This window comes from Hypoxylon trugodes, assembly GCF_022578975.1.
Source record: "Hypoxylon trugodes strain CBS 135444 unplaced genomic scaffold F4822scaffold_1, whole genome shotgun sequence".
NCBI lineage: Eukaryota > Fungi > Ascomycota > Sordariomycetes > Xylariales > Hypoxylaceae > Hypoxylon > Hypoxylon trugodes.
In genome coordinates, this window is record NW_026250016.1 from 734227 (window position 1) to 761872 (window position 27646).

The following is a 27646-nucleotide window of genomic DNA, read 5'->3' on the forward strand; positions in this document are numbered from 1 at the left end:
AGAGAAAAAAAGAGAAGTGAGTTGAGTTTGTTTATTGAAGAATGAGGTGGAAAGTGGCAGGTAGAAGGTAGAAGGTTAAAGAAGGTTAAAGGTAGCTCCGGATGTATTATTTGATGGATGGCGAAATTCACATAGCGCGAGCCTCGCCAACGTTCTTACCTTCAATGGGCGCAAAAGGTACCTATGTACGGAGTACTTGGCTACATATTATGTATATATTTTGGTAGCGGTGACGCTTTATTTTCTTGAGTACCGTACTCATCTAAACTCCGGGGCCTGATAAAATATTTCCGCCCCACAACTGTAGAAGGCCCAGTTGTATTAGCAGGTACCCGCGCAGACTTTATTTAGGTGTACCTACCCATAATAGATCCCCAGTAAAGTACTTTCGATACATCCATGGATGTCATCGTACACATGTGCAGTCAAGTAAACAAGCTTGAATTTCACCTTCAGCTACACATAAGTGCTCGGAATTCATGCAACCGAATATAGTATTAATACGCCAACTGCATATACGGCGTATCAGAAGCTGCCGACTTCAAATTCATATGAAAAGGTATCATAATTATTCACCACTTGCTTTCCTAATGTACAAAGATGAAGCTTGAGTTACTCCCTGGCCCTATTTTGGCTGACTATAAACCTTTTCTCTGCCGATTCCGATCACATGTGTAACGAGTTTTGTTGCCTAAACGACACCATTGGCCTAAATCATGACTCTTTGGTGGTAAGAACACTGATTACACCATCACCATTGACAGCCACTAGCTTGCTTCCGTTGGCGGCCCATTTAATATCGACTGCACTAACCGCTGCTCGTAACGGTTCGGACCAAGATTTAGAACCTTTACTGTACTGTTGCACTGTTACTCCAGCCGGGCCAGCGGTTGCAAGGAATTGTTGCGAATAATCCCATGCCAAACTCTGTACCGCACTACCAATGTCTAATACTTTGGCTTGTGCAGCCTCACCTTCCTTACGCAAGTCGAATATGGTCACCGTAGTCTGCCCTTTTGCTGTGGCAGCGAACCAGAAGCCGTTTTCGGAGAAAGTAATAGCCTGTACGGGTGCTCCTAGAGAGAAAGCAGCTGCTTCCTCCCCAGTCTTAGTCATAAAGAGCTTGATCTCTCCAGAACTAGTCCCAGCGGCAAAGAGGTGGCCATCAGGATGGAATGCGCAAGCAGTTAGAGCTATGACAGAGTTAGCAACATCTCCCAAGCTGATATTTGGATTTCGGGTTGCAAGCTTACCAGAATTGGTGTACACTCGTGTGGCTCGGCGCAAATTGGCCAGATCATAGAAGACGAAGCTCTTGTCAGAACCAATAGACGCCAATATCTCTTTGCTTGGGTGAATCGCAAGACCAGTAGCAGGGCCAGCATGATCTGTAAACGAGGCAATCTCACTACCATTTTCAAAGACCTTCACGGAACCTTTAGAGGTAGAGAAGAAGACCCTGGAACCATGCCATATCGAATCGGTTACGGGTTCATTGACTTGTAAAGAACGTTCGACCTTGTGCGAATCAACCGAATAGATCGCAACGTCGCCTTGTAATCCGCCAATAGCAGCGTAGCCTTCCTCGACAGTGACTGTTGTAGCTTGAGGGACGGGTAACGAATTCGTGGTATCGACGGCAAATGAAGCAATGTCTTCGGTTGTTGCCCATCCTTCGGGAACAGGTCGCTTCTTTCGGCTTTTGGATAGCCTGTAATAATGTCAGCTACATCATGGTAAAAGAAATGAGGACTTTGGTACGAACTTTGCTTGTGCCTCATCCACTTTAGCTGCGAGTTCTTCAGGCAACGCTTCCGCATCAACAGCCATAGCATCACCATTACTCGCGCCGCCCGCCGACACGGTCACCTTGGATAAAGCATCCCTAGCTTCATCGCGCTCCTTCGTCAATCTCGCAATGACTCGAACAGCAGCATCGTGTTGGTACAGGGCCGTTGCGAGTTCTTCTCGTGTTCGCGATAATTGCTCCCTTAGGTTGTAGGTTTCTAGCGCAAGAGCGTCCCATTCATTCTGGAAGGTAGAGAGAAGGGCGGGTATGGATGTAAGAGTAGGTGGTCGGGGTCGTACAACGCGAGAAGATTGGATGGGGAGGAGGTCGTCGGCAGTAAGATCTTCTCCGCTCACCGGGTCTTTTCCATTCTCCTCGATGTATTTTAAGATTAATCGCTTCTCAAAAAGCGCGCCTATGAAGTAGTGTTAACATAAATGCAATGCGACTATCGTTATTGGATTGTAGCATACCTGATAACTTGGAAACGACAGGCTCTTGGGGAGCTTCACCGGAAACTGTGATCTGTTAGATTTAAAAGATTGGCCATAAATAATTATAAGCTGGTAACTTACGAGCGCACAACATTGCGAATGATGCTAATATGGTGATGATAGCATCTAGTTGCCAGTGAGGTTGCTATAGGTTAGATAAGTCAATAAAATTTCCAAGGCTGGCCTTGCACAAGTACAAGCTTCAAAGCTTCGCGGTAGTACGCGTAGCGATAGCTTGGAATTGATTGGCTTTGAAATTATTTATGCCGGAGTTTACCCACGCCAGAGCAATGCAAATAGCGGACCGTCATTTCTCCGTCTCAATATCTAAGATAGTGACGAATCCAACCCCACCTTAAAGATGTGGACCCACTATAGCTACACTTGACAAGTCCGCGCCTTCGTCCGTGATGACCAAAAGAATCTCGTCAAGATAAGGGAGGAGCTATCAAGTAATTTACCTAAGCAAAAGACAATTTATTTATGACCAACTAACTTTACCTTACTTAAAATCTTCACCTCAACCTCCTCCCTCTCTACCCTCAATCATTGGCACACAATAGATCCATGCAGAATGGTCTCTTCCACGACTCTACCACCTATCTCCTCGCTCCCGACAGTTGATCACGAGACCCTTAAGTCGGTACTTGACACGCTTTTCGAGCCGACCGAAGATCTCCACGCCTTAGCAATTCCGACGATTCAAGATGGTCCTCCCTCGGCATCATACGCGTCCTTGATTGAGCATGTCGGGTCTTTAATGTTCCAACTGTCAAATTCATCAACCCCAGACGCGCGGAAGAAGCTTCATGGGATCCTTGGGTCGCACCCACGATTAGGCGAAAAGAAAGTTGACAGCGCCCAGAGCCGAGCCGAGCAGGCACATCTGAATACGTCGGATGGCTCCGGCGAGAAAGAAGAGGAAGCCTCAAAGCTTAAAGCGCTAAACGAGGAATACGAGGCTCGGTTTCCAGGACTGCGGTACGTGGTGTTCGTGAACGGCCGAAGCCGAGCAGTTGTGATGCAAAATATGCGAGAACGTATCGATCGTGGTGACATACATGCTGAGGAGCAAGAAGCTATCCAGGTAGGTCCAGGTTTACCTAGCAAGACGTGTTTAAGTAGAGGCAGAATGCCCTTCCGTGCTGACGAGTTTGGGTTTGCCCTTCTGACTAGGCGATGGTTGATATCGCTCTTGACCGTGCGAATAAATTGCAGCCTACAAGCTGAAACTAGATTTCCACTTATACCCTTAGATACGTCTACCTCTAGGTACGTGTTTTATTCAAAGGGGAGCAGCTCATATCGATTTCTAGCCCGTAGCTGGTTCAGTAGGCGAAAATGGTCACACCTTTACCATATATTCCTACGCACAGACAGGAGGAGTATGCGAAGTTATGTCTACTAAGGTGACATAGTTCACTCCAAAAATATGAATAACACCAAATATCTACTAATCCCTCGTCATCAAGAAAATAGCAAATAGCTAGATGCCCTTCATATGTATCCATTGAAGCATATCCTTTTTCGTATTGCCGTGAGGCCGCAGCGAATTTCTGTTCCCATAGACGACACATTTGATATACTCGTTTTCCATCACAATTTCATTCGCATCGCTCAATACCTTAGCGCCGGTGATTTTACCGTTCCCATACAACTTCAAGAACGCCTAATCGTCATGAGAATAAACAAAGTATACGCCAATGAATGATAACAACTTAGTTTTTTGCATGTCCCTTACGCTATCCATCGTATCCCATCCAGTTCATCAAGGTATTCCTCATAAAAGTGCTCCCCATCAGTCTCGCCGCTCGAGCTATTATGCTCAGGCGAATGTGCCCCGGGGCCGAATAATACTCCGAAATCCGCGTATACATCGTCCATGTCGTCGTCAGAGAGATCCGCATATCGGGTCTCAAGGTCCGCTGAAGGGAATGCGACTCCATCGTCCTCTTCTACTGGCGGCGGTGGATATGTGAACTTTGCCGGTCCACTCGACCTAGGAGACGGAGATGATCGTCGTGGTGGGGTTGGGCTACGAGCCACGCTCTCCGAACCACCCATGCTGCTTCTAGGATCATTTCGATATGGGGGACTTAACCTGGGAGGCGATGTGTGGAAGGTCGTCGTGTGCGCCCGCCAGGCCGGTGGCATCGGATGATCAGACGGATTAGGCGAAACACCAGGAAACAGCGCTCCCGTGGCGCTATTCGATGTCGTCACCAACTGCAGCCCATGGCTTAGCGAGTTTCCCCTAGCCGCCATCCCTGCGATTACTGTGTGGCCTCGTAGCACAGCAGCTTGTCGCACACCTATCCGAACTCGGTTAAGAATGGCCGCCTTACGGACGAGCGCATTCTGGTGGCCGGCCTTTTTTAGAGACCGGAGAGCCGCGAACTTCAGAAATCGACTCAACACCGGCGCATCATCGTCGCCGCTCTCGCGGTTTAGGATGTGCGTCGCCGGCCATGAGTATGGCTGCGACAATCGACTTGTTACGAGTCGTAGTCGCAGCCTCCGTTTCTTGCACGACAGTCCACCAGTTCCAGGTCCGTCGACGTCATTCAAAGCCCGTCCCCGCTTTTGGGGCCGGATAGCAAGGGTTGATGGAGGGGGAAACGCCTCACGAGGAAAGCAAAAGACTGGTGTTTTTTTCTCTCCTTCGAATCGCACTAGCGCATTCGATTTCTTTGCAGTTAAGGGACGAGCCGAAGGCGCGCCGCCAGCTCTGATCGGGGACGGCGCGTTACTACGCTCTTCCGTCCCCTTACTTTCAGCGCCTGTCTGAGATTGCAGAACCACAGGTGCCGAGTTCGCCTTCTTTGGTCTTGGCCGATTGGTAGACATTGACGACAGTGGTGGTGGCGAGGACAGCAAAGCTGAACCCCGTGGCCGGCACGGCTGGAGCTCGATTTGGATCTTGGTAAGACGAGGGGCAGAGCCAGCGATTCTGCGGCTTGTGTGGTTATGGCCATTGCTGCTGCTGTTGCTAGCGCCACTGGTACTACCGCCACTACCGGACTTCAGGACTTGGAAAACGCTTGGCGGCGAAGCAGGCGCTGATGCGCTGATCCTGAAGTAGCGCGATCTGCTGCTGTTGCCCCGACCCGGGCCCTCGTCTGGATGGCGCGCATGACAGGAGGACCAAGGTAATCCAAATGGGTCCAGCGAAGTCTGGGGTGCATCTAGCTTGACGACCATAGTAACCCTATATGTATGGTCGATGCCGATGACTAACCCCCCTCTGTTACCGTAGGCGAGGAGGGGGCAATTGTTTTCTTATATTCGATGAAAGGAGGAAAGATGTAGCTTAGGTCGGGAAGTGTGTCATGATCGCGTAGCTACTTGGCTTTCCTATTTCCTCCGTTGCTACCTCATACAAGATAGCGTCCTAGAGTATTTCGCGGATTGATCCACCGTGGCCGATTTAAGACCACCGCGTTGAGGTATGATTAGCGTATAACCGTTATGAGTTGGAAAGCTCCGGGATGTAAAATTGAGATGCTTCATCAAAGTCGAAACACCGTCCGGTTTGTACGGAAACGTCAACACGGAAACACGAGTTTTTTTTTCCTATGCGCGGAATATCGAACGAACGAACGCAAGGATTAGTAAGGCTTTTACACCTCACGATAATTTCGACGTCAATTCTGGAATTTCTTCCTAACAATGGTATGAAATCATTTATATGGGATGTTGTATGTAGGTCGTTAACCAGAGTGAGATAGGGAGGAGAATGCCCCGAAGCAGCGAGATTGGTTCAGGCGGCTTAATAAGAAGGAACAGGAAACCATGAAGTAGAAAGATCGTCGTGCTCTACGTTAAACCCGGGGAAGGGAATCCCAGTAAATAATGTTGGTGGATATTTTCGGGGGCGGGACGATCCCGACCGCTGGTACTGTGTCCACTCTTGCCTGCCTTTCCCTCTTTTTCTCTTGCTCTCTTTTTTCTTCCTATTATGTATGGCCTGTCACTCTCTCGTCACTCGTGTCTTTTTTTTTCTTGCTGGCTTCAAGCTACGAATGCTACCTACGCATCAGGCTAGTTCAGTAGGCTAGTTAGGCTAGTTTAGGTATCCCAGGGCAGGGCTACGAAGTACCTACCTATCCTAGGCTACCCTCCTAGGTCATTGCTGGGGCATGCTGCAGGTAGCACGAGGCGCAGATCCCGCATGGGTTTGAGCGAGAATGGTAACTATGTGGGTAGGTAGGTATTGTTACCTCTTAGACAATTAAGTCCGCTCGTCAGCCCTCACCCGAACTTTTCAATGGGAGAGACGCCCAAGCTGTGTAACTCACATTACGTCCTTAAGTAGATTGGCGATGGAGAAGGACCGAAGTCGTCGTCAGCGTCAGCGAACGATGGGTTAGGTATATGATGATGGCGGTCAGATGATTTTTTGGCTGGTACCGAGGGGTTCCCTCGTCCGGTGGGAGAGCGGCTGATGGTCGTTCGGAGTTGAGGAGGTTTGACTATTGGCAAAGCTAACAAAAACAAGGTAGGGTTAGGAATATACATAGACACACTTAAGCAGGTGTAGGGGTTAGTTGGTCTGCCGGAGAGAGCCTCCTCTTGCGCATCATACACATGAATGTCGAATCATGTGGATGAAGCCTTGGGAACGTAACATGAGCAGCTGAAATAAGGAAGAAAGTGAACCAGGGATCAATCGCAAAATAGGCAATGCAAGAACCGCGATCATACGATCGGGGGTAATGTCGGTTTTTCGTGTGTTCAATTATCAATGAATTGCTAAATGGGCGAATTGACATAGACAACCCCGGACGTTCCATGGCTATTGGTGACACGTCTTTTCTTTTCACTTTCCCTATTTCCTTACTCTCGCGAACAAGTCGGAAATTCTTCCTTCAGTAGGTGTGGCAAACGGAGTGATCCATATGCAGGGTCTTGAAATAAAATAGGTACAGTAGGTCAGTTGCAAGGTAGCATCCGTCAAACTGAAGTATGTACTGTACAATACGTGCAGTTTTAAGAGACGACTCCGCAGAGCCGAAGTACTGTTTGACTGCAGCCATTCCTCGGCCGGTCCCTAGAAATCCTTGTCAAATTGAGTCCTATGTGTGCAGAGAAAAGACGAGAGAAAAAAATTCAGAGCTGAGAACTAACGAAACCGGCCAAATGATGCCTGCAAAAAAATTTCATCGCATCTGTTTCTTAATGCGCCCATTCTATTACTATACAACCATACGGAAAGCATGACGGTCAACGAATTAGTACTAGATTCACCGAATCCAATCGCATCTAATTCCCTGCAAGGACGGGTAGTGATGCTAGCCAACGAATCCCCCCTGACAAGCATATTCTTTTTTCTTTTTTGGCCCCAATTGGGACCAATAACAACACAGCAATTCGGTTTTCCCCTCATTGTGATATGTACAACACCCAGTCACCCCAGACTGAGCTTGAAAAAGAACAGCGATGCCCCGGAGTCCGTGAGAATTGTGCTGCAGGTTGGCACAAATTTTCCTATGCCTACCAACCAGCCCTCGTTTTTTTCCATTTCCCCACATCCTACTTCATTAATCCTCGACTTCGCGAAGACACGAGGTTACGGTGTGATAACGTAGTAGGCATCTCCTCGGCTTAGGAAAACGACGGATGTCAGCCCGTGTAATGCTGTGCCTCCGAATGGCAGCCGCCAGGATAAGTAGTTATTCCCGTCTGCTTGGAAAGCAAGGGGCCTCTGCATAAGACTCCGTACGGGTAGGTAGTATCTCCTTACAAAAAGACGGCTAGAAACGAACTAGTTAGGAACTAAATAGACATAGGAAGGTGAAAAGATTAGCATCCCTACTTCTACGTAGAGAAGTCTATCACACTCTAGCATTGTCTAGTCAGTCTGACGGTTGCACCCTGCGAAAATAGTCTATACGGTAGCGACCACGATGTCCCTAAGTTGCAGTGGGCTAGATCTGGGGCGGTGATCACCGCTGAAAAAAGCAAGGAGCGGGGACGCTCAATACTACACGGTTGGTAATGCGAAGTACAGTACATTTTCCAAATTACTGTATATTATTTCAACCACCAGGTCTCTACCCAGACGATGGCCAGATGTAATTGACTACCTCGCATTAATTACATCCTCATCCGCTTACGTACGATTTCATATTAACCAGAAGAAGTGAGCGGCTTTCTCGCATCATTCATCTCACTTAGCAGGCATATAGCTATACTGTTTTGGTACATGCCAGTTAAATGCGAACACGCTTCTTAATGCAATTAGTTAATATCTAACCGTACAGGCCGTAGCCCAATTGATGAAATATCGCCGGGTTCATCCTGAAGGAGCCAATCGTCGGCTTTTTGACCATCAGCATCACTTCTAACGGAGTAAAATTTCAAAGGTCACGCGGTCGGAAAAGGGAACACGAAAAGAAAAAGAGAGAAGGGGAAAGAAAATACAAAGAATCTGAATGGCTGTCTACCCCAGCTGTCTAAAAGGGGAATGCTTCCATTTTCGCTTCCATTGACCTTCTACCAATCAGACCCATGTCCGTCCAGCCAAAATCACCAAGCGAATGTGACCGGACTGACAGTTTTAAAAGGTCGCCTTGCAGCGTCTTGCTGCAGTTGGACATATATGGGTACCTACCTACAGTATTTAAGATGATACGTATAACCACGTTTATTATATGTATCTCTTCCCCGTATTCGTACTGCCGGTCTAACGTAGTACCAGCTTTGAGGGGTACCATGAATCGCAAGAGTTTGTCTCCCCCTTAATAGCTTGAATATACCTCGATACAATATGAACCTCCTTGCCATAATACTTGGCTCACTTCATCCAGACCACTGGGATAGTTCAAGCCTCAATAGGACAAGCCTTAATGGAGACAACTTACCCAAATTTAGGATTAGCTAATGGGAATTCATCTACTTGTTGTTGCTGAGTCGTCAATTTTCGATCAGCCAGTCATCTAGCCAAGATCGAAGATCAAGATCCCCATGGGGGGTCACGCGCACTTACGATTGGGCACCTATGCTTCCCGGTCTTGATTCGATGACTGTTATTATTATAACAGCGTGTGGAACACTGTCTTAGTGATTCCAACCACACCTCCAAACTTGAGGGCTGTCTTAATATAAATCATCTATCAAATGAACAACCATACTAAATAAAAGGTGTCTGTTGTGTGACAGAGATATCCCAGCGCTTAACGAACAAGCCCAATCAGCCAGCGCCACACATATACACGGGAATGATGATGCTATTGTTTCGTCACGTCAATCGAATTCTTTAATTTCCATTCACCCCGTATTGCGCTTTTCTCCGCCTTTGACTATTTTTCTAGCAAGAGGTGACACAAACCCGTTTGTGTCTTGGAGATGGTCGTACTAGCAGCAATTTGGAGATCCTTCTTTAAACAATGATTACTGTCTCACTGGCCTGTACTCGGTCGCAAACATAGAGTCGGTTTTCCCTTGGTCGTGCATATTGCGGAGAATCGGCAGAAGTAGGAAAAAGGGGATATCCATCTAGAACCTATGATAATCCCGCAGATGTGGAAACCAAATGAGCATAATAAATCGTTACCGCAAGGGCTAGCCTAGTATAAGCGCTAATAATTGTGAACTCGCAACGAGCTGAATAATTCTAGACATTATCTAGTTCAAATCCGCAAGTACACGTGCCATTAAACAAGAGGCTAGATCGTACGATTGTCGACGGGGGCCGCCGTCATCAAGAAAACGATCGGCTTTCTTGTAAAGAAAGGCAAGTGTCAGACAGGCCAGATCGGTATCTTCAGCTCATCTCCTGATTTAAATTTCCTTCGCTATAGAAATCGTGACCGAAGCATCTAGTTCGGTGTCGAACAACGGGTTCGAAATCGCCGGAGCCCCTACATATGAAAAGTATTCGGGACATTGCCCAGGTGCAGTCTAGACCTCTCCTTCAATAATCGCGCAAACAAGCCTCTAATCAAGTAGTGGCTGAAATAGTTAATATGATGTTTATGATAAGTTAATAGATGAATTGTTTGGCTTTTCGTAATTGATACGTTACGCCCTGATTGAACTGTATGAAATGACCCTACGGATGTCCCAGACACGTTTAGGTATGAATCAATCCGATATCTGTAACCTAACTAGATAATTCACTAATCATAAGATCGTCACGATCAGTGTGTACTGGTTGTTTTCATCAGAGGATTGGTTTGCAAAAATGTAACCATCGTATTCATAGCAAGGGTCAAAGTTAAGGGTACCATGACAATAGCCAACTTTGGAACAGCTACAATACACTGTACAGCAAATCAGGCATCAATGTTAGAAGTAAACTTAGGGTCTTCTTGATAGTTTTCCACGCAGTTTGATGCTTACTTGGCCCCCTCTCCGTCTCTTCCTGAAGTTTATCCAGTATCCCCGACATATTCTTCAGAGTGGTACAACGGGTTCTAATACCTCGTATGATGTGGATCTTGGGTGCAAAATCATAAAGCCACTGCTTTGATGTCACACCATACATACGTGATGTATTTGAATGTATGACTAAAATATCGTGGTAGCCCTTTGCAAACCTTCACGTAACGGTATTGTTGCCATTTCATTTCGTGGTCGATCTCGTGACATGAAGCTTAGTTGGATAATGGACAAATAAGCATTTACGTCCATTTCTTGGCAGGTAAACCAGACCATATTAGAAAACGCTTCTCGTGAAAGTACCTTCGAGGATGTCGTCTAATCCCAAGGCTATAATTTCATTTGGACTTGAACTCGAAAAAATATGTAGTTGAGGTATGATTCCCCCAAAATCTACTACGTGTCGTCGTAAGAGAGGACCTAGTCCCAGAGCATGAGAACAAATAAGCTATCATGATATAGGAGTTACTGATGCATGTAAGGTACGCAATATTTGTGCAACGGCGGAACTACATCCCCTTCCCCTTTGATAGCTAGACCAGTAGTACATAATATTGATGTCTCTATGGTCCTCGCGTAGTAAAGTTCCAGTGTAGCCCATTTATCCAAGACAAAAACTTCGCTCAAGTCATAATATTCACTCTTTATTCGTTAGACTCGACAGGAAGTTCTATATGCATCTTCGGTTCAAATAATCTTAGGGTTGCTCATTTATTTCTGTTGGGATAGGGTTTAGCAATTCGCTTTACCACGAGATCAACTATAACAGGGAATTCGTAACTCTATTGTTGCGCGACAAGCATATAAATAACTTCTACGGAGGCTTTCATATACAAAAGCAATAGTCCCTTCGCCCTCATGCCTTAAATCCAGGCCCTTTCTTATGGAAATAGGGGTTCCATACCTAATGTGGAGGCGTGATTGAGAATATACTGAGCTTGTTCGTGAGGAAATTTGAACTTAGATGACGAAGTTATAGTGTCTATTTCTGGTTTGGATATTGTGGGGTATTGTGAGGATTGTCTTTGAAAGACTACTTGTGGCTCTGGGATAAGTCTGTGTAACAATATATTTAAGTGATACAGGCTGTAAAATATCTAGAGTGGATGAGACCAATAGGAAACCAAATGATTTTTATACCATTAGTGTCACTTTAACCGTAGTTGTGCGAGCCACCTCGAGTCTTAAGTTATACACGAAGCTGATCTACCTAAACAATTGAGTTCGTGGGGTTTGGATTCTATATGGATAAGGGGTGCTCGCGTTGAGGACAGGAGACTTCGATTCTATATGGTTGGTGTCACTTCGAAGGTAATTTAGAGTTTAATTTCGATATAATGTGAGGAATGAGATGTCTCACCATCTTAAACAGGTTTCTAGGTCACTGCTTCTCGACCTCGCTGAGCTTTTCTAATATGTAATATCTCGAGGAATCTTAGAAGCGTGTTATGTAGGTACGGTCCCGGGAGTCTAGTTTATGTGGGGCTCATGTCATAACTTGAGTTGACATTCCAAGTGTTACACCAAGTTACCTCCTGTAACTTCTAATATAACCAACTTTTAAAATTCAAGACCTCTACTAAGACTATTCATAATCGTATTTCAGACATCTAGTTAATCAATTAAATCTACTATTACCCTCTTTAACTTCATAACTTCAATTACTTGAAACCCTTTATGGCCCTATTGATTGATTGTCTGCATCGACTATGCGCGCGACCTTGTTGACTTGAGTAATTTTTAGTACTTTCCATAAAGAGTATGTGGTAAGTACTTGGTCGTACTCTGATTGGCTATGCTCTAGTAATGGAATTGTTGTGGAGTCTTGATGCCTCAGGAGATAGGTGCGGATTGAAGGCGATCCATATCGGAATAATATCACGGATTTTAGGCATTCCGATTTGTGCCAAAACCGCTACGTTTTCTCGCGTTCGCATTCCTTAAAGCCCGCGCGAATCTTACGATTTATTGAGATCGGATTTGTCTTTCATTTCTTCTATTAAAATCCGAAGGATCTAACGACGAATCAAGTATAGCTAGGTCGCTTGTTGCGCTTCGTTATTTCCATGACCGATGCCTCTGTTGAAAATGACTAGGGTGGGAGGGTTTAAAGGGCAAATATGATACTGCGATGGTCTCGACGACAGTCCGGTCTCGCTCTCCATTTACAAATATTACCAGCGCGATTCCTATTAAGTCAGCTTTTTACACAATTCAACGTTTCGGCATTATGTCTTCATCTTCCCGTGCTGTCTTCAAGCCTAGGAACGCCACCGGCTTCGGCCTTATGGGCATGACATGGCGCCCCAAGCACACACCCGATGAACAGGCCTTCGCAACCATGAAGAAGGCCATTGCCGAGGGTGCTACGTTTTGGTCGAGCGCCGACTACTACGGCATGCCTGAACCATCGGCAGGCTTGGCACTCATAGGCCGATATTTCAAAACCTACCCTGAGGATGCGGATAAAGTCACACTCTTCATTAAGTGTTGTGTCGAATTTGGAACCTTGAGGCCAACAAATCGACGTGACGAAGTTTTCGCAAGTGCTGAGGCTTGCTTTAAGCATATAGGCGGGGCTAAGAAGATTGACATCTTAGGCCCTGCCCGTGCGGATCACGACGTACCTCTTGAAGAAACCTTGGGCGCGTTTCGGGAACTCGTAGATGCTGGCAAGATTGGCGGGGTAGGAATGAGCGAAATTGGTGCGCAGACAATGGAGAAGGCCAATTCCATCTATCCGCTCAGTTTGGTTGAAGTCGAGTTTTCACTATGGACTCCTGACATACTATCGAACGGCGTAGCGGCTACGGCAAAGAGGCTTGATGTTCCTCTCGCCGCTTACTCGCCCTTGGGTCGTGGTTTTTTAACAGGCCAGATCAAATCCGCCGACGATATTCCCGAAGGAGATATTCGTAAGCGATTTGACCGTTTCCAGCCTGAGGTAAGACTTTCCCTTAGTTTTATCTGTCAGCTATATTCTAACAATTTTTATCAGAATTTCAACAAAAATCTTGAGCTCGTGGATAAACTGAAGTCTTTCGCTGAGAAGACGGGTGTTACTCCAGCTCAACTCGCTCTAGCTTGGATCCGTGCAACAGCCAACTCAGCGCAAGCCGGTACCATTATTCCTATCCCGGGTGCCACATCGCCTACTCGTGTTGAAGAAAACACGAAGAATGTTCAACTTTCACCAACGGACAAGGCAGAACTTGACAATATTCTTGCATCATTCAAAATCCAGGGTGGCAGGTACAATGCGGCGCTTGAGTCCTTGCTCTGGCGTTAAAATTTAGGATATCTTGAGTTATTTATCGTGATGTGTACGAGTAATTAGAGAAGGCTTAAATAGATGTTAAAAAGAAAAAGCTATGACGCCCTACAAATTGAGTTGCGACCGTGAGTTAGGTGAAATCCGGGAGCCTGCATGGTGGGGGGTACACAAGCTCTTACAGTGCGTATCTCACCATCCTTCGAGGTATCTGGCAGCTAGACAACTCGGGGCGACAGTGTTATGATGACTGAATACTAAGGGGGCGGGGAAGTGGGGGTCAGCACATGAGCACGGAGAGAATTATCACTTTATCACTTTTCAAAATTATTTCCGACTCTAGATTCAAATTACCTACCTAGGTACGCGTTGGACAACAATGTATTTCACGAGCACACAGACTTAATTAAACACATATCAATGGATAGGCTCGAGACCAAGATTTTAACTTGATAAACCAAAATTGCGCTTCATATTTTATTCTAGACAAGATTCTAATTTCTACCTTTTATGCCTGGCCATCCGAACGAACTGCGGTCGCATCACACTTCCGCGTTTATAGGTTAACGATAAGCTTGGTACCGCTGATGTTGGGGAATCTGTCCAAGTTCTTCTCTATGACACCATAGCCCTGGCCAACAACCTCAAGCTTAAGAGGTAGCTTGAAGTTGGCCGATCCCGCTAGCTCGGCCATGTAGGCGACGGCAGTGGGTTCGGCGTGGTAGGCACCGCAAGCCTTTCCAGTGAATCCTTCGGGCACGTTCGAGTTAGCACCAGTGACGACTCTGGAGAATAGCTTGGGGCCATCGGCTCTGATGGCGCCCAATACTGTGGGCTCGTAGTCAGCAGCGCCGACGGGGTCGAGGATGGCGTCAACACCAGCTCCGCCGGGGGTGGCGGCCTTGATGGCGGCGATGTCGCTTTGAGCGGATCGGTCCAAGGTCGTGTTGGCGCCTAGGGCCTTTAGGTGGGCGTGGTGGTGGGCTGAGCTGGTCGTGATGATGTTGACTGATGGTAGTGCGATGCGTAGAAGCTGGATGGCAACGGAACCGACACCAGAGCCGGCACCTAGGATGAGGATAGACTGTAGCGGGTTGCTGGCGGAGTATTTGTTCTCCTTGGTGAGGCCAGGGACGTGTATTTGAAGACCTGCAGTGAGGGTGGCGGTGGCAGTGAGGAAGATGGTACTGAAAAGGAGTTAGTTCATGTCGCATTTGCATCTAAGGAGTCGGTATACTCACGGCAGCGAAGCAGCCTCTTCGCGGGTTAGGTTGGCTGGTCTCTTGGCAACGGATTCTTGTGTCGTGACGAAGACATCTTGGAAGGTACCCTTGCCAAGGAAACCTAGCGCGAAGCCGAAGACTTCATCACCGGGCTTGTAGGCAGTGACACCTTCGCCGACTTCCTCGATGATACCAGCGGCATCTTCGCCAAGAACGGCGGGCCAAGACTGAACTACGGCGCCGAACTTGAGATTCTTCCAGTCAATGCCGTTGAGTGCCAAGGCCTTGGGTCGGATGGAGACCTCACCGGAGCCGGGCTTGGGGGTGGGCACCGTCACAAGGGCGAACGGGCCACCTACTTTGGTCGTCTGGAACTGCTGGATAGACATGTTTGTTGGATGGAAGAGTAGTTGTAGAAGGACTTGAAATAACTTGAAATGAAGTGAAGAAGCTTGATGATGATGATACTGACCTTTTGACTTCTGACAGAGCTTACGATCTTGAAAGCTTAAATAGACATATCTCTCAGATAGTGGTGAGGGTATCTAGGACTTACGTATGGATTTAGGGTACGTAGAACAGGTACATTGGTTACGAAGGAATTGACCAATCGGAGATAGTGTCCGTTTTTTGACGCGATCCGCGAGTGCTGCGCCGCATCTCTGTTGGTCACAAAACGTTGAGAGCCTGCTTGCTAAGGGCATTGCAGAATGACACCATATGCTATGTAAGGGAAGTAAGCAGTAAGCTCAATTAGTATCTTGCAAGTCAATATCAATGAAATAACTGTATATTAACAACAACACTCAATAGTTAATCTGAGTAAATTCATATGCAATTAAAAGCGAAACTAAAGCTGAAAATATTAAACCATTAAGTCCGATAACTACCTCTACCCTAAAGTTAACGAAGCCCGAAGACACGAGCAATTCATGTACACCGTCAAGTACTATCTTGTTGGCCGATTTACTTGTTGATCTGCAGATTCAAGCTTACTTTGCATAACAATGCTGTGTGAAGGTAGCTATGAGGATTCCCGATGAAACTTTCGTCTTACGTTAGAATCTCAGGACCAACTTTTTGGTGTTTTTGGCCCCGCGATGCATCAAGGGAGATATCCCAACCATTGTGTACCGACATATGAAAGATGTCACAGAAACGGGCAGTGTATGTACTATTCGTTTATTGACATTTCACCGCCACATCACATCTTCGTTCCTCTTCCAAGGTTCATACCCAGGCAGCTAGGTAGGCGATCAATTGTTTTGGGGGCTGTGTTGTGTAACCGGTGGAACTATCTTTATATTACCAACAATCTAGCTATGTGACAAGTTTCGAGCGTTTGCATCATTATCATGCGGAAACCTAACCTATGTTGGTGTATTATGCGGCAAACTCGCGCCAATACTCGATTTTAAGCAATGTTAGGAGAAAAGGGAGGCGGAAATAAATGACTTTTGGTTCTTATTAAATAAGCCGATTGTATCTATATGATGATTGCTAAAACTATAAGACACAAGTTGTGATGCTCTTAATGTTAATATCTAATTGGTGCACTGGTTAATTCATGTTACACGAACTACCCCGCATGTGGCTTTAGAAATTACCAAATCAGGAAATGTACGACATAGGGCTGAGGTGGGATTGGTTGGTAACAGGCGAATTCAATTCAACGAAAAACATAGTGAAACTCTTTTAAGCAATCTATAAATAGTACATAGGTACTTAATGTAGGACTCTGGCAACTTTTTCTACTATTAGAAATTCGGAGAGCATCATGGTGCCTATCTAGGCACCTATGAAGCTGATGCAGCGATTGTCGCACAAAGAGAGCTTATTGTCGATCTTTCCATAACCGTGAAATCAAACTGCAGTCATCATATCTTCTGTCATATCTCTATTAATAGGTAATAAGATCCTTCCCGCCTTTTTGAAATCTTTCTACGGACGTAAACAAGATTTCGTAGGTTGGCGGGACACCGCAGCCTCTATATACGAAGAAAATCGACCAACACCAAAGTGAAGCATCCCAATGCCGTAGCTACCCGAACGCAGTGTAAATTAAATATTAGGTAGCTTTGGACTTTCTGAATGGATATGATCGAATCTGCAACTTACGGGTGTATTGGAAGACACCTGTAACTCCTCCTGCTAGTGGTGGTGCTGGGTAGCATTGAATTAAATCGTTGGTCATACAAACCTCTTCAATCAAACCAACTCCAAACTCCCTTTTTCGAGTTGAATTGCGAGCGATACGATCCATGCGACGTATGCTTTGTTTAATTGTGCCATCCCTAACTTGAAACTAAATGCGCATTTTCTCTAGGATAACAACTTCAGAAAAAAGTCAGCGTTACGTCAATCCCTGCCTCTTAAACGCGCAACCCATTCAACAATTGGCCAAGAAACTTGGGCTTCAAATTGGGGGCTGGTAGAACGTAGCTCTGCCTACACTATTGCCATCTCCAAATTTCACATGTTCAAGGTGCTGCTCGCCTTGGTCCGCATAGCACAGTTTCTAATTGAGGCTGGATGATTTGCTTTCGGGGTCTCTAAGCCACGGAAGGAGTTAACGAGAACGAGATGTTCGCATTTCGTTAGGATTAGCAGGATGCAGCCGGCATCTGCCTTCCGCCGTATTTCCCTTACGAGTCCGAGATGCAGAGTCACGGCCGATATTGATCGGCGAAGTAAAAAAGAATTAGCACGGGTATGGGTCCAGAACGAAGTACATTTGTTTTGTAACTCATCCACTTGAAAATCCTATCATATGTGACACCGCGCTGGCCACAGTACGGCGTGTTTGTCACATAATTACCTAGCTATATTTGTGCTTAAAATTTGCAAGTACGGCATTGAGTTGAAAATCGCGCAAATTCTTTGGCGACAAGAATAATTTGAGGGCCCAAGAGCGCACCGGCCATACATGCTCTGTTACATTCTAAGTCAATCCATGAAATATCTTACAAAATCAGCAACCTCAATCTTTCAACAAGCTTAGGTAGATTCCTGTCAGTAGCCTAGCTGATACATCATGGGAAGTATCGGGACCCCTTATCGCCGACGTGAGAACAAAGGAGCTCTTCGGATAAAACGGTATGTATACGATACATAATAAGATTGTTTGTAATGATGTAGTGAATGAAACTACCGGGTGTAAGTGATATCACTGCTACCGAATATTCCACTTATCTATTCGTCTCTCAATACACGGCATTTCAACTACCTAGGGGAACGTTTATGTCCTATGATGTTGGCCTTAGCAATACCTGATACTTTAACCCTAGCTCTTATGGATAGATCTATACAAAAAGCCACTTGAGCATAAGTGCACAATACTCTGTTTGGTAAGGCAATAAACTCTCAAGTCAGTTAAAACACCTCTATTCAATGCAGCAAGCAACTTACGAGTCACAATGGCTATCGCTATTGGTCTTTATGAACAACAGTAAGTTGATAGTGAGGAAACCGCTTCTTTCTGTTAACAGTACTAGCTGTAAAAAGTCCGAACCTGGCCTTCTCTTAATATCTCATGGCCTTTGCGAAAGCTACAGCTAGGAAAGCAGACAGCAATAGTTGAATGCGTATTGTATGAGATGTGGACAAAGAAGTAAATTCTATGCTGTTGTCCTTCAAAAGACCAGTCGTTTTGCCTCAATAGGAAACTTGAAGGTATATTTAAGTAAGAGGTGAATTTGTTGGAATTAGAAAGTTGTTCGTTCAAGTTTGATTATATTGATACAGACCAAGAAGAATATTCGACATTTTCTTTTTACCACATACCTAAGCAACCATGGCACCAAGACGTTATGCCCATGAAGGGGTACTCATTCGCACGCTACTCCCGACTGTCCCCGCGCCTGGTGTCCAGCCTAATTTCTTTTTGAGCGGTGGATTTGTGCTTGTCAGAATCATTAAGAGGAACGTTTTCCTCGTCCAAACCCGTAACACCAATGAACTTCTATTCGTGAAACTAGTGCACAGGGTCAACCGTCCAGGTATCCACGGCATTCAGCCTGGTGAGTTTATGTACGATGAACCGCCAGAGTTTAGGATCTCAACTGCTGAGGCTGCGACTGTTCTCCAGTTACCGTCCGACCCTCCACAATTCACCAGGTTAAGGACCTACCAAAACAACAATGAACATTGGGCACTTTATTTCGAGTAAGTCTACTACTTATTTATGTATGATTGCAAGGGCTGGCTGACTGACGTTTTTTGATTTATAGGTACTGCAATGGAGGGACGCTTGAGTCATTCAGAGATCAATACTATCAAAAGGGATGGAGAGTCCCAGAGCATTTTATTTGGCATGTTATGGCTGAACTATGTGTAAGTAGCTTTCCTCTCACAAGTTTGGACACCCCTGACGAATTAATGGAGAGGCTACGGCAATTCGACTTACCTTTTTCTTTCAATTACTAACTTTTATTGCTACAGTGGGCGCTTTCGTATCTTCATTTCGGTATAGCAACAAACATGCAAAATCTTGCCCGGCCTAGCTGGGAACAATTAAGACCAGCCGATGGCTGGAGACCGTGCTATCATAGAGATCTGGATATGAGTAACATCTTACTTCATTTCCGACCCCGAAGAGGTCAGCTAGCTGCCGCCGGCTATAAGCCAAATGCTTTTCCGGAGGTAAGGCTAGCAGATTTCAGTGATTCTGCTTCGATTCTGGATAATGCACATCATCTCCGACCAGGAAAATTCCCAAACGAACCGATACCGAATGCTTGGGAAGACGTGTACCAACTCGGGCGCATCTTGCGTAGCTTATGCATGACTCACGTTAGATTCCCTATGGACGATGAACATAATCCCAACAACGTAATACCAAACCAGATCAAGGACGAATCGCTTCGATGGGACCACCGTCCAGATAGCCGGCGGCTTGACCATGTCAATGCTATTCCAGGGAATGGGGGACAGTTGTATTCGTCTGAGTTGATGCGTATACTTCGAGAATTCGAGTGGCAAAATCAAGAGAATGCTCAAGTCGACTCAATCGGCAACAAAGGAAACGCGGTACAAGATATGGCATGGGTTGCTGGATATCTGCTACCTACCGCACATGATCGTATTCGAGAGTATACGAGGGGTAGGAAGCGTAACGGATTTTACACCGAATTGGACGTCTCTTGGGCTAAACCGTGGGGACCGATGCCCATGGTTATCGACAGAGCGGATCCTAATCTAGACGCCACTTTAGAAAATGCTGGTCTTTTGGGCCCTGATTCGACCGCTGTGGGTGTAGAACCTATTGGCCTCGAATACGTTGCGCCAAATGTTACCGAGAACCTAGGGGGACCGTAAAGTACAGTGCAAGTTTTATTTTGGGAACTTAAATAGCTATTAGTAGTGTGTGTATATTGTAAATGAAGTATATACGTAACCTTTAATAATTTTTATTAAGAAATGATGAAGAAGGGTGTAATATGACCTAGGTACCTAGGTATATATACCTAGATAGTTGAAGAGTGAAGCTTCTGACCAATAGCAATGATCTTTATCATGTGCGAAGCGGAACATTTCCGCTGAGCCACAGTCTTATTGGCTGTATTGGAGCAGTGTGGGCGGCTGCATAGTGGGGAGTTAATGTATTTAGTGGGTCTTTGCTGTACACCGCCCGGCAAAAAAATAAATTTACCTTTGGACCTTTCTTCTTAGCATTTTTTGGTCGCTCTTTTGATTATCCATAATACATAACGAGATATATCCGTTGACGTATTGAGCCTCGTCGGAGCTCTATTTTTCTCGGGCTCAATATGGCTTCTAAACGCAAAGTCGATGATTTTATCTATACCTTATCCGATAACGAAGAACTCCCTAACGAAGAGGAAGAGATCCCCGAACCGAATCCGCCGAAGAAAAAAGCAAAGAAGAATAAGAAATCTGCTCGAGTAGACGAAGACGAAGAGAATGGCGTTTGGGGTAAGAAAGATGAAGATGATGGGGCTATGGATTCGGACTTTGAGTTCGCAGAAGACAATACCACAGACTTCAGGGCGGAAGACTTCGAAGGTTGGGGTTTCGACGGCGCGAAAAAGGGTGTGAACGGGGCCACAAGGAGAGTTGTCGACGTCGATGAAATCGTACGAAGGAGGAGGGGTACACATGGGGGAGATGACGCTGCTGAGTCTCAGGCGAATGGGAAGGGGCAGGTGAACGCCGACAATGTTAGCGAAGAAGCCGAAGATATCGAACTCGACGATGAAGATGACGAAGTTCTAGCCGAAGATGGTTTTGGGATGGGTGCCGCATCGGACGAAGAATCTGGAGAAAATAATGTGTCAGAGGACGAGTCAGATCAAGAGGAATTGGCTGAAAACGATGGTTCCGACAACGACTCCGTCGCAACTCCCGTCGATCACCCCGACGACGCATCGGAATCCAATGATAGCGACGAAGAAGAGGACCCAGAAGAAGCTGCCAAGAGAGAAGCTTTCTTTGCGCCCGAGGAAAAGAAGCCAACAGGCAAACAAAATGGGAAGGCTTCTTTTCAAAATATGTCTTTGTCACGACCGATTCTGCGTGGACTCAATTCTGTTGGCTTCAATGAGCCCACCCCGATTCAAGCGAAAACAATACCTTTCGCGTTGGAAGGCAAGGATCTCGTCGGCGGTGCCGTGACTGGATCTGGAAAAACTGCTGCTTTTGTTGTTCCTATTCTTGAGCGTCTTCTATATCGACCTAACAAAATCCCCACGAGCCGTGTTGTCATCTTAACACCTACACGAGAACTTGCCATCCAGTGCCACGCAGTCGCGACGAAGCTTGCTAGCCATACAGATATAAAATTCTGTTTGGCTGTAGGAGGATTGAGCTTGAAAGTTCAGGAGGCGGAATTACGTCTTAGGCCGGATGTTATCATTGCAACGCCCGGCCGATTTATTGATCATATGCGAAATTCGGCAAGCTTCTCAACCGACACGGTGGAAATTCTGGTTCTCGATGAGGCCGACCGAATGCTTGAGGATGGTTTCGCCGACGAATTGAACGAAATTCTCACCACATTGCCTAAATCACGACAAACCATGCTTTTCTCTGCTACTATGACTTCTTCTGTGGACCGACTTATTCGGGCGGGCCTTAATAAACCGGTGCGACTGATGGTGGATTCCCAAAGGAAAACCGTCGACAAGCTAGAACAGAAGTTCGTCAGGTTAAGACCAGGCCGAGAAGAAAAGAGAATGGGATATCTCATCTACATCTGTAAAACGATGCATACCGAGCGAGTTATCATATTCTTTAGGCAGAAGAAGGAGGCGCACCGTGCTCGTATCATTTTCGCTCTATTCAACCTTTCTTGCGCCGAACTGCACGGAAGCATGAATCAAGCTCAAGTAAGTATCTCTTTAATGTTGTCAAAAACATTATTTCTAACTAGGTGCAGCGTATATCGAGCGTTGAGTCTTTTAGAGATGGCAAAGTTTCATTTTTACTTGCCACCGACTTAGCTTCTCGAGGTCTCGATATCAAGGGAGTCGATACGGTTATCAATTACGAAGGTCCACAAACCCTTGAGATCTACGTACATCGTGTGGGTCGAACCGCGCGAGCTGGGCGTTCAGGTGTGGCGATTACGCTTGCTGCAGAACCTGATCGCAAAGTGGTCAAAGCAGCAGTCAAGGCAGGCAAAGCACAGGGAGCCAAGATTAGCAGTCTCATTATCGATCCCTCCGAGGCGGATCAATGGCAAAATAAGATTGATGAGATGGCGGATGAGATCGAGGCCATTGCCCGGGAGGAGAAAGAAGAGAAACAATTGGCACAAGTCGAGATGCAAATCAAGAAGGGAGAAAATATGGTTGTTCATGAAGACGAGATTAAGTCACGACCTAAGCGGACTTGGTTCGAAACGCAACATGACAAGAAGAAGGCCAAGGATGCCGGTAGGGCAGAGCTGAATGGATTGAAGGAATCATTAAAAAAGAAGGGGAATGGAAAACTGAGCAACAAGGACAAGAAAAAACTAGATGCGAAATCAGTAAGAACGGAAGGTATGTGGAAGAAGAGCTCAGCTGAGAGGGCGGGTAAAGGTGCTGTTCTGAATTTTAAGAACGATAAGAAAAAGAAGCCTCGGAATGCTGGGAAACCAAAGAGAAGATAGACGAGGTAACGCATAATAATATTGACACAAAACTTCTAGCCTTCTAGAAATTCTCTAAGTTAACCACACGATGGCAACATAACATTCTGTGACTTGCGATGGGAAAAATGAGAGGATGGTAGAAGAGATTTGTCGGAAGTATACTCAACGGGGCCACGAATAGGCGTAGCGAGCGATATAAGAGAGTTACACAACATATATGATGCACTTTCGCATATACATGTACATAAACATGTACATAATTATATGCAAGTTATATTGCTTCATTCAAAGTTACACACAGCATTACATACAGGGATGGGCATGGTTCTAGATCAAGATTGGAAAAAAAACTGAAAACTGATGTCACCAGTGCGCGGACCGGGACCCCCACCAGAATCGTTTCCTGTCCGGTGAGACTCAACGGCACAAGCTCCAACTTTTACTTTTCTAACAACCTTTGCAACCTTTACAATCCTCAACGAAGTCATCTGATACTACGACGATACAACATTATCTGTTCGCAATAGCCTTGCTACAGTACCACACCCCCTGAACTTAATTTGCCATGTGTTGATTTCATTGGTCGTTGTTTGATTCTGCCTTCCGAATCGCCATCTAAAGACATAAACCACCTGGGCATATAATTTGTCACATTGCGCCTATCATTAAGGGCAAGGCTACAGCCCTATCCATGTATATACGGCTTCGCGTGTATATATAATAGTTTCCGACGAGAGAAGACGCGCCCTAATTTCTCGATTTTCCATAATTCTCCAACGTGGCTCCTCCCCGTCGATTCCTACCACCGCGTCCGCACCCCCATCATAGGGGGACTCTCCTCCAGTACCTGTTCCCACGAAGTTTACGCGACCGTTACCGCGAACGCCTCATTGGTTTCCACCTCGACACATTCCCTTATTACAAACACCGAATTCAGAGTCGCATCTACCGCTTCATCCTTGACCGCCAGCGCCGTCGCCGTGAGCAGTCGCGACTCGTCGATCACGCGCGACGGCTACTGGTCGGCCTACCAGCTCCAAAGAATAAGGGTATAAGGTATGGGGCGAGGACCAATGCTGGCAAGATGACGACCATGCCTGAATACGGGGTGGGGAGTGGGAATTATGGTGCCGACGGTGGACGCGAAAGAGGCGCGAGAAGAAGGAAGCTTGCAGCTATGGCTGGGAGTATGTACAGAGCCGGCGCTACAGCTGTCAATGAAATCAGAGAATCATACAATCAAACAAGGTCACGGGAGATTGACACGCCCGAGGTTTCTAAGATCACCATACCAGGTTCATTCCCCGATGTGGCCATAGTGACGAAGGGCAACGAACAAATGGTCCTGTTTCCATCTTATGCGAAAAGGCACGTTAAAGGACAACTAAGGCAATTCGAAAACCCGGGAGGACCACCTCATACTTCGACTATAGGCATGAACGAGCCGGCCTATTGGAGGAATGAATGGTCGCGACACGAGGACGAGAAGGCTATTGTAGATGTGGATATCCGAGGCTGGATATACAACCCACATAGAGGGCCGATGACGCGTCGCAACCGAATATTGATCGGATTAGCAAGGCAACTGAGTGGTATTCCTGCTCCGAGGCCGCAACAAGCTGACTCATCACCAACCGCGGAGCCTTCATTAGCGAGGATACATCAACAACACGAGGAGGAGCGCGAACGGGAAAGAATCGCTCGCGAAGCTAAGGAGATCGAGCGTAGAGGTCGGGCAGAGGAGGAAGCTGCGGAGAAAGGGGGTTACAGCGAACGCCCCAGGGACGAAGATTCCGAGGGTGAAGGGAATATACGACGACGTCCAAGTCATCCGCAAAGTGGTAGCCGATCACCGCCATCTGCGCCTTCATCACCTACTCTTCGCGGGCGCACAGTTACCACGGGAGTCACCGAACTTACAGAAGCGGAGTTGGCGGTTGCGAACGCGAACCTGATGGCTCGTATCGCGCCATTCATGACAACACCGCTAGTTCAAATACCCATAACGCTGTTCTTCTATAATGAGGATCAATCTCAGTCTCGCACCGTAACAACAAATGATTCGGGACACTTCATGATCAGGGCGGCGCTCGATTTTATTCCGACTCACGTACGCGTGCTTGCGAATGAGGATCTCTCCTGCACAGAACCAGTGCAGATCATTGAGCCGAGAGGGGTTAGCCTGATTAGCGACATCGACGATACCATCAAGCGTTCTAATATCGCACTCGGCGCTAAGGAGATATTCCGCAATACTTTTATTCGTGAGCTACACGACCTCACCGTCGATGGCGTTAAGGATTGGTATAATACTCTCCATGGCCTCGGCGTATCTATACATTATTGTTCCAATAGCCCGTGGCAATTATACCCCGTCCTAGCCACGTACTTCAAGATGGCGGGCTTACCTCCAGGTTCGTTACATCTAAAGCAATACACAGGCATGCTTCAGGGCATATTTGAACCCGTCGCCGAAAGGAAGAAAGGTACGCTTGAGAAGATCATGAGTGATTTTCCCGAACGGAAGTTTCTTTTGGTCGGCGACAGCGGCGAGGCAGATCTTGAGGTGTATACAGAGTTGGCGGTCGCCAATCCTGGCAGGATAGTAGCGATTTTCATTCGCGATGTCACAACGCCCGAGCAGACCGGTTATTTCGACTCCGGGTTCGACGTGCGCAGCAATGGTACACGTACTCCCAAGACTAACGCTAGTCTTCAACACGACCAAGGGTCCTCCAGAAGTAGTAGTGCCAATAGGAATGACACTCCATCCAGGAGACCTACATTGCCACCCCGCATAGCTTCTGCTCCTAAACCGAGCGAAGGTCCCGTCATGGGTGATCTTATCGACCTCTCGGAGGATGTGGAGCCTCTCCGCAGAGTCGAGTCAGAATCGAAGGCATTGGAGAAACCTACGAAACCAATAGATCTACTAGCCCGTAAGCCACCACCACCAAAGCCCGCAAAGCCGAGCGCCCTGCAGAGCACACCAGCCGCGCCAGTGCTTACCACGGATGACACCGGATTTACTAAGAAGCCACCGGCCCCGACACCCCCACAGCCGCGCAAGGCGAGCCAAGCCAGCCAACCAAGTAATAACAATAAGGCTGTGACTCCGAGCCCATTGGCGCAGATGCAGAGATTAGCCGATCAAACGGGTAAAAACAACAGCGGCGATCAAATCCCGTTAACAAAGACGCAGAATAACGGCTCCACACCCGGCCCTTCTACCTCTGCTCGCTCATTAACTATCTTGCCACCACCACCACCTCCCCCGAGACGGCGAAATACGCCATCTAGTAATACGGTGTCGACGACGAGGTCGAGTCCCCGCCTCACAGGTGCTAGGGATAGTAGCACTAGGAACAATACCACTAGCCATAGCGATACTAGTTTGAATCGTTGGCGTTCCACGGATTCGGATACACCCTCTGATTTTGAGGCCCTACCCCCATCTGCTGCGGGTGGTATGTACGGTAGTAGTAATAACCGCTATGGCAACGGTTATGGAAGCGGTAGTGGAAGTGGAGGCGGAACACCCCCGCCGCTAGTGAATAAGAAACTGGACTTATGGCGCCACCGGCTGCAGCGCGCACAAGAGGTGTTGGACCGCCACGGCGTAGCGCTGTATACGTGGCGCCGCGGGGACGAGGTCGTGGATGAGGCGGTGGGTATTGTGAAGAGGTGTTTGGAGGAGATTGGGAAGTGATTTGTCGTGTATAAATGCAAGGCTTCTAGGGGTTCATTAAGACCGAATTAGGTCTGGCTCGGGAGTAAAGGGTAAAGGGTAAGGGGTACACAGAACCTGTACTTGTACATATGTCTACTCGAACTACGAACTATTGATGTGAGTTCTTGATGTAATATGCTAGACTCAACTACACTTGAAGATAGAGATAAAGATAATCGTCTGCTTATGTGCTTTAGCGAGCGCGAATGCTGATGAAAGTGGAGTTGAAGAAGGGGAGGCCGGACTTTCGGAGACATCGCGCAGTGCCAGTACCCAGCCTAGCTCTATAGAGCGTGGCATCATAAAAGGTGCCGAGAGACTTCCCTATCGCCATAGAGGGAGTTCTAGACCTAAGATATAGGGTAAAAAGCTGCCCTTATTAGTTACAGGCCATACCTCTCTTCCTACCTGGGCACGTAGCTATGTATTTCCGCCCTTGCGTTTTCTGTATATGGATTATGTACCTAAAAGGGGGAAAGAAGACGGACGTCCCCAGGATCAAACATGGAGAAAACTAGGATTTTAAATATCAAATTTGGTAAGCAAGTTGGAAGTACCAGCAAGATTACTCCGTGAGACTCGCACCTTGCTGCCACGTGCTTCAGGCGATCTATGTTTCCTCCCATCTGGGTGTGTGCAAGATGTATGCAAGATCCGTATGC

At 46.7% G+C, this 27646-nt stretch overlaps 8 protein-coding genes across 8 annotated transcripts; 5 read left to right on the plus strand and 3 right to left on the minus strand.

Annotated features, from left to right (window-relative positions):
• Nucleotides 1-476: 476 nt before the first annotated feature.
• F4822DRAFT_384181 (Prp19-domain-containing protein) lies at nucleotides 477-2487 on the minus strand. The gene is made up of 5 exons (XM_051456504.1): nucleotides 2365-2487; nucleotides 2263-2307; nucleotides 1766-2204; nucleotides 1254-1711; nucleotides 477-1193 (listed from the first exon to the last, which is right to left on the minus strand). The coding sequence occupies exons 1-5, from the start codon at nucleotides 2375-2377 to the stop codon at nucleotides 715-717; spliced, it is 1434 nt and encodes a 477-aa protein (XP_051319064.1). The 5' UTR covers nucleotides 2378-2487; the 3' UTR covers nucleotides 477-714.
• Nucleotides 2488-2857: 370 nt separating this feature from the next.
• Nucleotides 2858-3513, plus strand: F4822DRAFT_423759 (Oxo-4-hydroxy-4-carboxy-5-ureidoimidazoline decarboxylase; the record flags this gene model as incomplete). The annotated part of the gene is made up of 2 exons (XM_051460030.1): nucleotides 2858-3370; nucleotides 3460-3513. The coding sequence occupies 2 exons, from the start codon at nucleotides 2858-2860 to the stop codon at nucleotides 3511-3513; spliced, it is 567 nt and encodes a 188-aa protein (XP_051319065.1).
• Nucleotides 3514-3840: 327 nt separating this feature from the next.
• Nucleotides 3841-5810, minus strand: F4822DRAFT_6682 (uncharacterized protein). Its single transcript, XM_051463832.1, has one exon. The coding sequence runs from the start codon at nucleotides 5482-5484 to the stop codon at nucleotides 4021-4023; it is 1464 nt and encodes a 487-aa protein (XP_051319066.1). The 5' UTR covers nucleotides 5485-5810; the 3' UTR covers nucleotides 3841-4020.
• Nucleotides 5811-12712: 6902 nt separating this feature from the next.
• Nucleotides 12713-14152, plus strand: F4822DRAFT_384198 (putative pyridoxal reductase). Its single transcript, XM_051456505.1, has 2 exons — nucleotides 12713-13609; nucleotides 13664-14152. Exons 1-2 carry the CDS (start codon nucleotides 12797-12799, stop codon nucleotides 13952-13954), a joined length of 1104 nt encoding a protein of 367 aa, XP_051319067.1. The 5' UTR covers nucleotides 12713-12796; the 3' UTR covers nucleotides 13955-14152.
• Nucleotides 14153-14240: 88 nt separating this feature from the next.
• On the minus strand, nucleotides 14241-15924 carry F4822DRAFT_384199 (GroES-like protein). Its single transcript, XM_051456506.1, has 2 exons — nucleotides 15178-15924; nucleotides 14241-15123 (listed from the first exon to the last, which is right to left on the minus strand). The coding sequence occupies exons 1-2, from the start codon at nucleotides 15546-15548 to the stop codon at nucleotides 14493-14495; spliced, it is 1002 nt and encodes a 333-aa protein (XP_051319068.1). The 5' UTR covers nucleotides 15549-15924; the 3' UTR covers nucleotides 14241-14492.
• Nucleotides 15925-18952: 3028 nt separating this feature from the next.
• On the plus strand, nucleotides 18953-20800 carry F4822DRAFT_439415 (kinase-like domain-containing protein; the record flags this gene model as incomplete). The annotated part of the gene is made up of 3 exons (XM_051462636.1): nucleotides 18953-19323; nucleotides 19389-19491; nucleotides 19600-20800. The coding sequence occupies 3 exons, from the start codon at nucleotides 18953-18955 to the stop codon at nucleotides 20473-20475; spliced, it is 1350 nt and encodes a 449-aa protein (XP_051319069.1). The 3' UTR covers nucleotides 20476-20800.
• A 38-nt stretch (nucleotides 20801-20838) lies between these two features.
• Nucleotides 20839-23351, plus strand: F4822DRAFT_6934 (DEAD-domain-containing protein). The gene is made up of 2 exons (XM_051463858.1): nucleotides 20839-22505; nucleotides 22556-23351. The coding sequence occupies exons 1-2, from the start codon at nucleotides 20928-20930 to the stop codon at nucleotides 23270-23272; spliced, it is 2295 nt and encodes a 764-aa protein (XP_051319070.1). The 5' UTR covers nucleotides 20839-20927; the 3' UTR covers nucleotides 23273-23351.
• A 996-nt stretch (nucleotides 23352-24347) lies between these two features.
• F4822DRAFT_423766 (actin patch protein 1) lies at nucleotides 24348-26963 on the plus strand (the record flags this gene model as incomplete). The annotated part of the gene is made up of 1 exon (XM_051460031.1): nucleotides 24348-26963. The coding sequence occupies one exon, from the start codon at nucleotides 24348-24350 to the stop codon at nucleotides 26961-26963; it is 2616 nt and encodes an 871-aa protein (XP_051319071.1).
• Between the last annotated feature and the right edge of the window lie 683 nt (nucleotides 26964-27646).